General features: G+C 44.7%; 1 protein-coding gene across 4 annotated transcripts in view; it reads left to right on the forward strand.

The window, feature by feature from the left end:
* Nucleotides 1-13874, forward strand: part of JAKMIP1 (janus kinase and microtubule interacting protein 1) — a 184414-nt gene that overhangs the window by 126738 nt on the left and 43802 nt on the right. For all 4 annotated transcript variants that reach the window (XM_044282079.1, XM_044282239.1, XM_044282315.1 and 1 more), the window contains exons 10-11: nucleotides 45-173; nucleotides 1887-1970. In XM_044282079.1, coding sequence (XP_044138014.1) covers nucleotides 45-173; nucleotides 1887-1970 — 213 coding nt within the window. The remainder of the gene's footprint in view (nucleotides 1-44; nucleotides 174-1886; nucleotides 1971-13874) is intronic.

Raw genomic sequence — 13874 nt, forward strand, 5'->3', positions numbered from 1 at the left:
TATATTTAATGATGATTGGCTCTATTTTCTCATTCCCCCTGAAGAGCACTCCTAAGGAGGAAGCTGATTTAAGATTTCGTCAGCTGACCCGAGAGTACCAGGCCCTGCAGAGAGCGTACGCCTTACTGCAAGAGCAAGTGGGAGGGACGCTGGACGCAGAAAGAGAAGCCAGGGTAACTTTCATTTATATTCAAGCCATCAAAATGGACAGCTTTCTTCTCTCACTGCTCCCTAAAGACGAGCACCAAGCGCAATGAAGGATCAGAGCGGAGTTTGTTAAAACGAACATGTTGCCTATTATATTCTGTGTGAAACACAGAGAAAGAATGCACCAAACAGATGTAACACTGACTATGCTGGCAAGACACAAATGAAGGTATTAAAAGCTGAGACTTTTGCCAATATGTTCCAGTAATGGAGATATCGGAGCCCATCATGCACCACGTCATGGTTCTCAGCATGGCAAGGGGTCCTGACCGCTGCTCTAACTATGGTGTGAACACGGTCTGGGGGTGACATCTGTTTGGTGCATTCTTTCTCTGTGTTTCATATGATTGCTACATTCCGTGTAGTTTGCTCTTGTGGTGCATGTGGACCGCGCCGACATCCTCCATTGTATGCATATTTTGCTGGGGTCAGTCGATCACTGCGGTCCACATGCGGTCGGGCTGCTCCCCCTAATTAAAGACATGCCACTGTGTCAGGGGCTGAGCAGCTCCTCCAGAATTGCCACTATATTTTTTTGTTTTTTGGTTTCTGTCTTCTATATTCTGTGTGTCTTACAGTTACGTCAAGGCTAAATTTATAGTTTTTCTTGTGCTTTACTACTGAAAAAAAAAGGAAAAATTTGCTTTTGTGTTGACATTTTTTGTCTTGCATAAGTTTTTTTATATTTCCATGTACAAAGCTGGGTAAGAGTTTTTTTTTCCCGCAGGGTGAACTGTAGTTTTTATTGATACCATTTTGACTTTTTGATCACTTTTTATTCAATTTTTTTTTTTGGGTGGGTGAGGTGACAAAAATGGAGATATTTTTTTTTTTTTTTTTATGGTGTTCACCGTACAGGATGAATACTTTTATATTTTAATGGTTTGGTTACAGACAAGGCTTAATAGGAAGATTACAGTGGCAGGCCTGGGAGCCTTTGTAAAGGGCCAGGCGCAGACTAGAAAGCTTAAAGTGGCCCTGGAAAAAAAGCAAAAACTAAAAGTGGCCCCATGTTGTTGACGGGTCCAAATTGAGAGAAGGCAGGGTTAGCACAAGTAGGTGGAGTCAGGAATACCATGTTGTGGCACAAAATACCGCCCCAGCAGAGCCAAATACCACATAGCGGTACAATATACTTCCCCAGCAGAACACAAATATCACAGTGCATTGCAAAATAATTCCTCAGCAGCACAAAATATATGTCCCCCAAATTTGCTTCTGTGTTGGCCAGCGTCGGTTGCCTCAGGATTATAATACCATTGAATTCAGGAGTCAAGAGCACAACTGTGGCCGCCGGCCAAGTAAATAAGTGCTTGACACTCCCAGCATTAAATAACAGTAGGACCATTACTTCTCAGACTGGTAGCTGTGAGGAGGGCTCAGGTGGCCCCCTGGGAATTAGCCACCTAAAGTTTCCCTGTAGGTTCTATGGCCAATCCACCCCCTGATCAGGGCCCGGGCTGCCAGGAAAACTGATCAGAACCCAACAATTTCACCAGCCTTCCACCTCTGACTAAGGGCTCATTCACACGACCATCAGGGCTCCTTGCCTGTGCTGGTGAATCCTGTATTGTGGTGCCGATCTATAGACTTAAATGGGTTTGTGATCCACAAAATATAGCAAAAGATAGGACATGTCCTTTGTACACCGTATAATAATTGTTTTTTGTCCTCCACAGTCCCGGGAACAGTTACAAGCCGACCTACTGAGGTGCCAAGCCAAGATCGAAGACTTGGAAAACTCTCTATGTGTTAGAGGACAGGTAACGGCCGGAAAAGCCTCTCTGGATAAGCCTGTGTCTGCACTTCTTTGCACTATCGTTTTCAGCCTTGTATCTTGGTGGTGGGCAAAGTATTTGTAGGAATCTTGTTTATTTTCATGAAGGATTATTAGGGCACTTTCACACTTGCGTTTTTTCTTTTCCGGCGCTGAGTTCCGTCCTAGGGGCTCAATACCGGGAAAATAACTGATCAGTCTTATCCGCATGCATTCTGAATGGAGAGCAATCCGCTCAGGATGCATCAGGATGTCTTCAGTTCAGTCTCTCTTCTCTCCGTCCAAAATTCCGGAACACTTGCATTATTTTCCATTTAAATGCGTTAATGCCGGATCTGGCACCAAGTGTTGCGGCAAAACGTATCCGGTTTTCCAGTCTGCGCATGCGCATACCTTTAAAAATGCAAAAAAATTAATAATTACTGGATCAATTTTTTCCGGATTACACTGGAGAGGCGGATACGGTGTTTCAATGTATTTGTTAGACTGATCTGCATCCGGATCCGTCTACAAATGCTATCTGTTTGCACACGGATTTCCGGATCCGGCAGGCAGTTCCAGGGACGGAACTGCCTGCCGGATCTTCACAACGCAAGTGTGAAAGTACCCTTAGTCAAAATGACGACTACTGAAAATCTGTATTTTATAAACCTTTGTATGCACAGAGCATGTTCCAGAAAGATTGTACCTAGTAGTCTGCAGAGTGGTTCTCCCTGATCATTTTGTACTTTTTTCTGATTTATAGGGAATAAGAAATATAATAATAAACTATTTTCTTATTCTAGTTAACATCTTATAATAAATCCTATTCTTTTTCTCTATTTCCATTCTTTTTTTTCCCCCTCTTCTCTTCCTTTCTTTTTTTCTGATTGCCGTATTGTGGACATGCATTCTTTGAGTGTCGGGGTGTGAAAATTGCAGATTTTGGGGGTGTTTATGAAATAAATGGGGGCACATTTATTAAGACTGGCATCTAAGACACTAATCTTAATAAAGCCCTATAGCAGGCGGTGGTTCAGGCAAAGTTATGAAGAGTCTCCAGCCTCTCCAAATGTAAGACAGCTTATACGCCTGAAACAAGCTTAGAAAACGGTAAATGAGACGGGCCGCCCACTCCACGCCCACAATTTTAGACCGGCATGAGCGAAGTCGCAACTAACCGCTGAGCCTCCATCTGTGCCTGAAATACGCCTAATATAGGCATATTTTAGTATAATAAATGACTCCCATGGTGTGTGTATATATACTGTGTATCAGCCTGTGTAATATCGCCAATAATTCTTAAGAAAAATGTTTAATATAAAATCAGGATTTAAACAATAGGTCATTTTCTGGTGATACATTCCCCTTAAAGGGGTTCTACAGTTTGTTTTAACTGATGATCTATCCTCTGGATAGATCATCAGCATCTGATCGGCGGGGGTCCGACACCCGGGACCCCCGTCAATCAGTTGTTTGAGAAGGCAGCGGCGCTCCAGGAGCGCCGCGGCCTTCTCACTGTTTACCGCTGGCCCAGTGACATCACAACTAGTATCATGGGCCTGGGCGGGGCTAAACTCTGTTCACTTGAATGGAGCTTAGCCCCGCCCAGGCCAGTGATACTAGTCGTGACGTCACTGGGCCTGCAGTAAACAGTGAGAAGGCCGCGGCGCTGCTGGAGCGCCGCTGCCTTCTCAAATAGCTGATCAGCGGGGGTCCCGGGTGTTGGACCCCCGCCGATCAGATGCTGATGATCTATCCAGAAAGAGAGAGTGATGCTCTTGCTAATTGATGGACCTTTAACTCAGAATGCCCAGATACGTTACAGTGATCCCTGACGTTACAATGGCCTCAGGATACAACCTTCTCAACCTCCATTCAAAAAGCGGTGCCTTCAATGCCATGGACAGCCTGGATAGATGGCTTATGCCATTGCTTGGAAGGTGCAGCCGATCAATGCTGGTAATTCACTGGTAAAACACTTGTTTTACTAAAATGCCTGCACTGACTGGCTGTCTAGTGGCGCCTATCCACTCTGAAGTTCTGCTCTTCACCTGTATCAGGCAACCCGAGGGCGTCTTCGTGTTATATTTCTGGTACGTGTGTACTGTACGTGACCCTGAAGAAGCTCCTGTCCTCTACCTAGAAAGTGGCTTACAGCTTTTATTATTTTTCTTATTACTCATTTTTTATATTGAAAGTTTTGCAATATCTTTATGAATAATCCAATTGTTTTTCTTTATTCATTTTTTTCTTATTTTGAGATTATATTTTGAGGACTTTGGAACCAATTACTAGTTTTCTATAGTGTCATAGCCTTATAGCCAAGATTTTAATATTTATGGCTTATCCTGCCACAAGCCCGGCTGGACGACTATCAGCTTCAAAGAAACTTAGAGGGCTGTGCTAGGAGGATGAAACACTCCATCAGTTAGATCAGATGGAGCCTCTGCCGCTGCTGCTAAGCTAAGTTTTGGCTGCTGTTTGCACTTTATCTCTTGACTATTTTGCTTTGTGCACTTCATGTATTGGCTACTTTGTAGTGCTGTACTTCATCTAGTCAAGTCCCCTGATGAATTGGCCCTAGGCCAATGAAACAAGTCAGGCAGTGTGTTTTTGGGATATAGCTGTATTTTGCTTGCTATTGTGGGCTCATTTATAGTATATCCCTTAGTGTGCCAACATAGTTCCCTCCCTTGCTCCCTTCTCTGACGAAACTGGGCAGTCACATGGCGCAGCGTAGGGACAACTTAGGAGGTGTATAGGGAGGGATCAATAGGAGAAAGAGACCCAGTCTCCCTTCCCCTCCCATCCCTTTGCTCCCGTTCAGGTTTTTTGGCACTACATATAGGAATTTTGTACTTTTTCACCATTTGAGTGTCTTGTACTGTAGCGAGCGACCCTTTTGGGTATTTTTAATGTTATATTAAAAGTTAAGTCCTATTTGAGGTTATCCACCAGTTCTGTTTTTTTTTTGTATTTACAATTGAGTACCCATTTATTTTATTATTTGGTCATCATTAGTGACCATTATACACCTGTGGTTAATTTAATATCTATCCTTAGGAGAGGCCATCAATATCAGATCAACAGGGTTTCTTCTACACTCCACATGCCCGCAGATTCCGCAACCCTCACTGATTATATATTGAAGGCCTATCTTGGCATACCCCTTTAAGTTACAATGGTCTCATTAGTAATACTGCCCCTACAGTGCCCCCAGTAGAAATAAGCCCCCCTATTGTTCCCCAGTGGTAATAAAGCTCTCTACTGACCCCCTCAGTAGTAATAAGGCCCCCATAGTGCTCCTAGTAGAAATAAGGCGGATCTATAAGACTCTCCTATAGAGCCCCCAGTAGTAATGAGAATGCCTAATGTTCGCTGCATTTAAAATGCCCCCAGTATTTATAATGCCCCCTACTGTTATAATGCTCACCCTGAAGTGCCTCAGTATTTATAGTGCCACCTACTGTTATAATGCCTCTACAGTGCCCCCAGTATTTATAATGCCCCCTGCAGTGCCCCCTGTAGTTATATTTCTCCCTTTAATGTCCTCAGAAATTATAATTCCTCAGCACCTCCACCAAACAGTCCAATGTAAATAACATTTTTCCCTCCTCCGCCATAGAGTCCCATGTAATAATCATCACACCAGCCCCCTCAATATACAGTCCCATGTAAATAACATCCCTCTCTATCTACAGCCCCCTCCAAAATACAGTCCCATGTAAATACCATCACACCATCTCTCCAGCCCCCTCCAAAATACAGTCCCACGTAAATAACATCACCCCCTTTCCAGCCGCCTTCAGCATACAGTCCTATGTAAATAACATCACCTCCTCAATATTCTGTCCCATGTAAATAACATTACTCTCTCTCCCAGACACCTTCAACATACAGTCCCATATAAATAAAATCACCCCCTTCGCAGGCACCTCCAACATGCAGTCCTATGTAAATAACATTACACCTCAACATTCAGTCCCATGTAAATAATATTACTCCCTCCCACAGTCGCCTTCAACTTTTAGTCCCATGTAAATAACCTCACCCAGCCACCTTCAACATGCATTCCCATGTAAATAACATCACCCCCTCAACTTTCAGTCCCATGTAAATAACATCACTCCACCCCACTGTCTCATATAAATAACTTCTCTCACTTCGGCCCTCACATAAGTCCCAGTTAAATAACTACAACTCCCAGCATTGCTCTGCCTCTCCCTTCACTTACCTTTCCTCATGTACAGACCTCACCACAACTTCTTCCCAGGGATTCTTTTCACTGCTGAGCCGTCCTCTCCTGCACTGGTCACATGATTGTGACACACATGATTGTGACATCATCGCAGGACCTTTTAAGCTACTGCATTTAGGTTTGATCACATGACCTGTGATGTCACCACTGTTCCTTCAGCTCTTGCAGGGCATTAGATTCAATTGTATTGCTGTCCTGAGGAGGGCAATACAGTTGGATCTATCTGGCAGGCAGTACATTCAGGGCCTGAGACAAAACATCAGGGGCGCAGGCCCCAAATGTTTTAACTTAGCAACGCCCCTGGGGTGAGGTGTGGCTAATGAGCAGCAACACTTGTATACAGTCTCCATTGCCACAGCAACACATTTCCACAGTCTGTCCTGTCCGTCCTCTCTGTACTTCATGTCTCCTCATGAACTAAATTCCCCAGAGATTCAGCTAAAGTTTGTATCATCTGTATTCAGGATCATAATCCCTGACAAGCAGAGAGGAGGAAGAGGATGAGGCAGCTCTTTACCTCAGTGTTGTAAAGTAACTTGTCCTCATGTGTGATCAAGACAGGTTTTGTGTGAACTGATGGGACAGCGGCCATTTTTTCCCCCCTGATGACTGCTTCCCAGACAAAACGAGCCATTATATATAATGAAAGGTATTTCAGAATATATTCATAATAAAGTAATTAAAGGGAACCTGTCACCGGGATTTTGTGTATAGAGCTGAGGACATGGATTGCTAGATGGCCGCTAGCACATCCGCAATACCCAGTCCCCATAGCTCTGTGTGCTTTTATTGTGTAAAAAAACTGATTTGATACATATGCAAATTAACCTGAGATGAGTCCTGTCCCTGACTCATCTCACGTACAGGACTCCTCTCAGGTTAATTTGCATATGTATCAAATCTGTTTTTTTTACACAATAAAAGCACACAGAGCTATGGGGACTGGGTATTGCGGATGTGCTAGCAGCCATCTAGCAACCCATGTCCTCAGCTCTATACATCAAATCCAGGTGACAGGTTCCCTTTAAGTATTTTCATTTTCTTAAATGGGTATTCCCATCTCAGACAATGGGGGCATATCGCTAGGATATGCCCCCATTGTCTGATGCACTTATAACGAGAACGGAGCGGGGAGAGCTGTGGCTGGAGGACCCCAGATTTCCCGGGGTCCGTCCTCCACCAAGCCCTGCTTCCATAGAAGTGAATGGGAGCGTACCGCGCATGCGCGGCCCAGGCTCCCATTCATTTCTATAGGGCCGGCGGAAATGGCCAAGCCCTCGCTCTGCTATTTTTGGCGGCCCCATAGAAATGAATGAAGGGCGGCTGCGCATGCGCAGTGCGCCCTTCTTCACTTGCGGGGCCCGTTCTCGATATAGGTGTGGGTCTCAGCGGTGGGGCCCCACCTATCAGACAATGGGGGCATATCCTAGCAATATGCCCCCATTGAGATGGGACAACCCCTTCAATTCCTGGAGAACCCCTTTAAATGGTTTGTCCCACGATTAATGTAAAAAATGAAAATCGGCCATCATATAGTACAATCTCTTTCTAACAAAGCTAGAACCAGCCCTGTACCTCACATGGATCCAGAGATCTCCCCATTCATTGCTCTGCTAGATTTATACCAAGCTGGCAGCTAAAGGGGAGTGTCTTTTCTGCTGCAGCTCAGGAGGCGTGTCTCCACTCTCCCTATCACAGCTCAGGAGGTGTGTCTCAGCTCTCCCTATCACAGCTCAGGAGGTGTGTCTCAGCTCTCCCTATCACAGCTCAGGAGGCTTGTCTCAGCTCGCCGTATCACAGCTCAGGGGGCGTGTCTCAGCTCTCCCTATCACAGCTCAGGAGGCAGTTGAAGGATGAAACTGAGCATGTGCGGCCTTCTCAGTGAGCAGGTCAAAGAAATAAGGAAAAAAACAAACACAGGTGGCGCTATACAGATACATTTTATTGAACAACTCAGGCAAAATTTTTATTTGCAATTACAAAATTATTCAGATCCATGTGCTGGTTTGAAAACTGTAGAATATTTTTTGTGGGACAACCCCTTTAATGCAGCAGCCAGGCTGATCTATCAGTCTTACCACTACTCCTATGCCTCCACTCTGTGCCAGTCATTGCATTAGTTCATATACAGTATAGAATCCAATTTAAACTGCTCGTTCTCACCCACAAAGTTCTCCACAGTACTGCACCCACCTACATCTCTTTCCTCATCTCTGTCCAGTGGCGTAGCGTGGGGGGGCCATTGCCCCGTGTGCAAAACTGCAGGGGGCGCCAACAGAGCAGCACTGCAAATTAGGCGAGGTGAGGCGATCGCCTCAGGCGGCAAGGCCCTGGTGACAAGTGGGGGGCGGCAGCAGGGAACAGGGAGATGAGCGCTTCCATTGTGGAAGCGCTTATCTCCATAGTTATCTGTATCGCCGTCCTCAGGACAGCGATACAGATAGATGTGCTAGGGCAGGGGAGGGAGAGGCGTCTCCCTTCCCCGTTCCTCTGAATGAAGTCATCGAGCCACCTGAGCCGTACAGCACAGGACATAGGCCGGAAGAGGCCTGCATCGCATCGCTTGCCAGTCTGATGGAGGTAAGTATAAGTGTTTATTTTTTTCATATGGTACAATACGGAGAGGAGCGCTATGGGGCACTTGTTACTGACACATGATTGGGGGGGCATCTATGGGGGGGGCACTTCTTACTGGCACATGATTGGGGGGCACTTCTTATTGGCATATTATTGGGGGGCATCTATGAGGGCACATTATTGGGGGGCTCTGTGGGGGCACTTCTTTCTGGCACATTATTGGGGGGCACTATAGGGGCATCTACAAAGAAGGGGTATTTTATATGGGGGGCACTGTGGGGACAGGGTGGGAGAGGAACACTATATTGGGGGCTTCTACTGAGGCCACAAAGAAGGGGTATTTTATATGGGGGGCTTTGTATAGGGGCATTTTATACTGGGACACATCATGGTGGGTACTATGGGGAAGGGGGGAGAGGAGTACTATACGGTCATCTACGGGGGCACTGAGAAGGGGTATTTTATACTTGCAAATTATGGGGGACAGTGAGGGCATCTACTGGGGCACTATATATGGGGCCTTTTATACTGGTTCATTATGGGGGGCACTATATAGGGGTATTTTATACTGGCACATTATGGGGGCACTATGGGACATTAGCTCAACTGGGGGCATTAAAAGGGGGTATTTTTTGCACTAGCACTCATTATAATGAAGCATTTTTTTGTACTGTCACATTATAAGGAGAATTATTACTACTAGGGGTCTATGGGGAACATGATTACTAGTATGGGCACTATGGGGGCAATATTACTTCTGGGGCACTGTAGGAGCACTATTACTACCATGTGTGCTCTAGCAGAGAATTATTCCTATTGGTGGGTATTTTGGGAGCACTATTACTGTGGGGGCACCTTGGCACAGTATCGGCTTACCACAATCATATTTGGGGGATGTTGTGTTTACACTATTAGTGTCAGGGGCACTATTTGCTGGGCACAGTTATTTTAGGGCAGTGTGTGCCAATAAATATTGAAGGGGGCATTATCTGTGTGGTACTAGTATTATCAGGGGGTTTATCTTTTTCTGCAGTATAGTATTTTGGAGCACAACGAACGGCACAGTATTGGGGGTGGTAGGATGATTTGTCCAGAAGATGGGAGGATGATGGAAAAGTAGTAAACTAAGATTTAATTTTTTTTTGTCAAACTGCAGAGACGAGAAATGGCTGAAAACTGGTGGTTTGGTCTGAAGGTCTGAAAGGAGAAGATGAGGAAAGAGAACATCTACATCAAAGGAGACGTCACTGGATGTAAGAGGTATGGGGCGCTGTATTGCCCTGTATGTTCTGTAGTGATGGGAGGGTGGATATAGAATTTGGCCCACAATGTAGCAGCCTGGCCCCAGACTTCAGGTCACACTGTGCGTGTTCTGAATTCTGGGGGCTCACACCCATCTACTACGTTATCTGTACTCAGAGAGTTATTACTGTGTTATCTGTGGTGTTACATAGGACTGCAAGTGATATCTACTGCATTATCTGTAAAAAGGGGCGTGGCCACAGGTTGGGGGGGTGCAATACTTGGCTTGCCCCGGGTGCTGGCAACCCACGTTATGCCACTGTCTCTGTCTACCACCCTACCCATGCTCTACATTCTGCAAATGATTTATGACTGACATCCACCATAATCCAAACCTCTTAGGGCTGTTTCACACGAGCGGATGCTGTGCGTGTCATCCGCAGCGTGAATGAGAGCCAAGCCCTGTTCCGGACAGCAGAGACACGGAGCAGTAACATGACTGATAATTCTCTTTGCCTCTCTGTGATCTTTTTACTACAAAATCACAGTGAGATAAAGTTGTCACCGTTATTTTGTAGTAAAAAGATCACAGAGAGGCAAAAAGAATTATCAATCATGTTAATGCTCCGTGTCTCTGCTGTCCAGAGCGGGGCTTGGCTGTCATTCACGCTGCGGATGACACGCACAGCATCCGCTCGTGTGAAACAGCCTTTACTCCCGCCTTCAAGATTTCTCCCGAGCTGCACGAGTTTTTTGGAATGCCCTACCCCAAGAATCACAATATACACAGTTTTAGGTGCTTCCAAAAAAACATCTTTTTCGGGTGGCCTATCACATCCCCGATCTAACTCCACTCCATATATAGTCCATTTATCATTTACTGAACCTGATCCTCCACCATCTCTTCACCGCACCCAAAAGCACTACAGATATCGGCTGATGACCGGCTCATGAAACTTTAGATCTACTGCCCTATTTTCCCAAGATGGCTGAACCATTGTACAAAACAAGCACTTTTACCTTTTGTGTCGCCCCTGTCTTCTCCTAGATTGTAAGCTCTTGCAAGCAGGGTCCTCATTCCTCTTGTTCTAATTATTGACTTGTCTGTTGCTATGCTATTCATGACTGTACATGAACTGAATTGTAAAGCGCTGCGGAATATGTTGGCGCTATATGTGGAAAGATGATTATTGTTATTATTTAAAAAAAATCCAATTGGAATTGAGAAAAAAAAACGCAATTCCACCACAGTTTAATACGTTTAATTTTATGCCGTTGCCTATGCAGTACAACTGACCTGTTATCTTCATTCTCTGGATCAGCACAATAACATTTTTTTTTTTCTCTTGCATCGCCATATTACAGTCCTGATCAAAAGTTTAAGACCACTTGAAAAATGGCAAAAAATAATATTTAGCATGGCTGGATCTTCAAGAAGAAATGGGAGTGAGCATTCAATTTAATGAAAACAACGAATAAACTGAAACAGGCTGTTTTTCAACTGATCAAAAGTTTAGGACCACACCTCCAAAATAAAACTAAACACCCCCCCCCCCCCCAAAAAAAAAACAACTGAAATCCAACTTCCAAACTCAGTAATGAGTAGCTCCGCCGTTATTGTTGAACACTAAAAAAATTAGTTTCGGCATGCTTGATGCAAGCGTTTCCATGAGGTGAAGACGGCCGCACGAAGGCCATCTACTGTCTGGAACTGTTGTCCATTTTTGTAAACTTCCGTTGCCATCCATCCCCAAAGGTTCTCAATTGGATTTAGATCAGGGGAACACGCGGTATGGGCCAAAAGAATGAAGTTATTCTCCTGGAAGAAGTCCCTTGTCCTGCGGGCATTGTGTACTGTAGCGTTGTCCTGTTGAAAAACTAAGTCGTTACCACACTGACAAGGGCCCTCAGTCATGAGGAATGCTCTCTGCAACATCTGGACGTTTGACACTCCTGCACTTCCTGAAGCTCCATTGTTCCACTGAAGGAAAAAGCACCCCAGACCATTATGGCGCCCCCTCCACTGTGGCGCGTAGAAAACATCTCTGGTGGGATCTGCTTGTCATGCCAGTAACGTTGGAAACCATCAGGACCATCAAGGTTAAATTTTCTCATCAGAGAATAAAACTTTCTTCCACCTTTGAATGTCCCATGTTTGGTGCTCTCTTGCAAAGTCCAAACAAGCAGTTCTGTGGCATTCAAGGAGACGAGGTCTTTGAAGATTTTTTTTGTTTTTGAAGCCCTTCAGTCTCAGATGCCGTCTGATGGTTATGGGGCTGCAGTCAGCACCAGTAAGGGCCTTAATTTGGGTCGAGGATCGTCCAGTGTCTTGACGGACAGCCAATTGGATCCTCCGGCTCAGTGCTGATGAAATTTTTTTGGGTCTTCCACTTGACTTTTTTGTTCCATAACCCTCAGGATCATTTAAGAAATTCCAAATGACTGTCTTACTGCGTCCCACCTCAGCAGCGATGGTGCACTGTGAGAGACCCTGCTTATGCAGTTCAACAACCCGACCACGTTCAAAAAGGGAGAGTTTTTTTGCCTTTGCCATCACAACGTGTGACTACCTGACAGAAAATGACAATGAAGCCACATCTTTGCACAGATTTGGCCTTTTAAAGGCATGTGGTCCTAAAATTTGGATCAGCTGAAAAACAGCCTGTTTCAGTTTAATCGTTATTTTCAATTAATTGAATGCTCAAAAAATGTTTTGTCTCACTCCCATTTCTTCTTGTTGCATGTTGAAGCTCTACTTGGAACCTTGTTAAGATCCAACAATGTAAAATATGATTTTTTTGCCATTTTTCAAGTGGTCTTAACTTTTGATCAGGACTGTATGACCTTCATCACCTTTTTATAGTTATGTCTACAGAGCTGTGTGAGGACTCATTTATTGCAAGACAATCTGTAGCTTTGATTCTATTTGGCATCGTGTATGACTGTTCTATCGCTTTTTATTAGTTTTTTGAGGGGAGATGAAGTGACAAAAAAATGGCAAATCTGTCTTTTGATTTATATTTTCTCATTACGGCGCTCACTGTATGGGAACAACGTGTCTATAATAGTTCAGGCATATTGGGGCATGATAATAATCTTCCTTTTTTATTAATTGTTTATTTTTAATTTGGGGAAAGGGGTTGATGTGCATTTGTATTTTTTTTTCCACTTTTTTAAAACTTTCCAACTTTTTTTCCCCCTACTTATTTTGAGTCCCTCTAGGTGACTTTAACATGCCATTGTCAGATAGCTTCTCCCCTAGACTGCAATGATTTAGCATTGCAAGCTAGGGGAGATTTACTGTGTTCCTATGGAGCCCTGCCACAGGCAGGAACGTCACGGTGGCAGGTCTGGAAGCCTTGAGAAGGCCAGAGGTTGCCACAGCAAAGGAACGGTTCCCTTAGTCTTACCGTGGTGGAGGGCCCCGGGAGCACAGTGCCCCCAGGATGTCATTGCTCAAATGCTGTGGTCACAATTGATCTTGGGCAATGCCTCCGGGTGTCTGCTGTGTAAAACAGCAGGCACTCAGCAGCTTCATCCTCTGCTCAGAGGTGGTTTTAGTCCGGACATCCACCCTAGCGGCCACTATACATGCACACGGCAGTAAGTGTTTTGCAGTCCATAGATCGTGGATCCTGGCTGTAAGCATGCCATCTCCCCCCTTCTAAAGAAAAATCCTATTCTTGTCCGCAATCATCAAAAAATGCGGATCTTCTTTGAACCGAAACTACCGCAATGTGCATGAGGCCTTTGAGGTAGTTTTCTGCCACATTTGAGTTTCTATTGATATGAATTTTTTTTTTTTTTTTTTTTTTTTTTTGTAATCCTATA

The sequence above is a fragment of the Bufo gargarizans genome, chromosome 1, assembly GCF_014858855.1.
Source record: "Bufo gargarizans isolate SCDJY-AF-19 chromosome 1, ASM1485885v1, whole genome shotgun sequence".
Classification (NCBI taxonomy): Eukaryota; Metazoa; Chordata; class Amphibia; order Anura; family Bufonidae; genus Bufo; species Bufo gargarizans.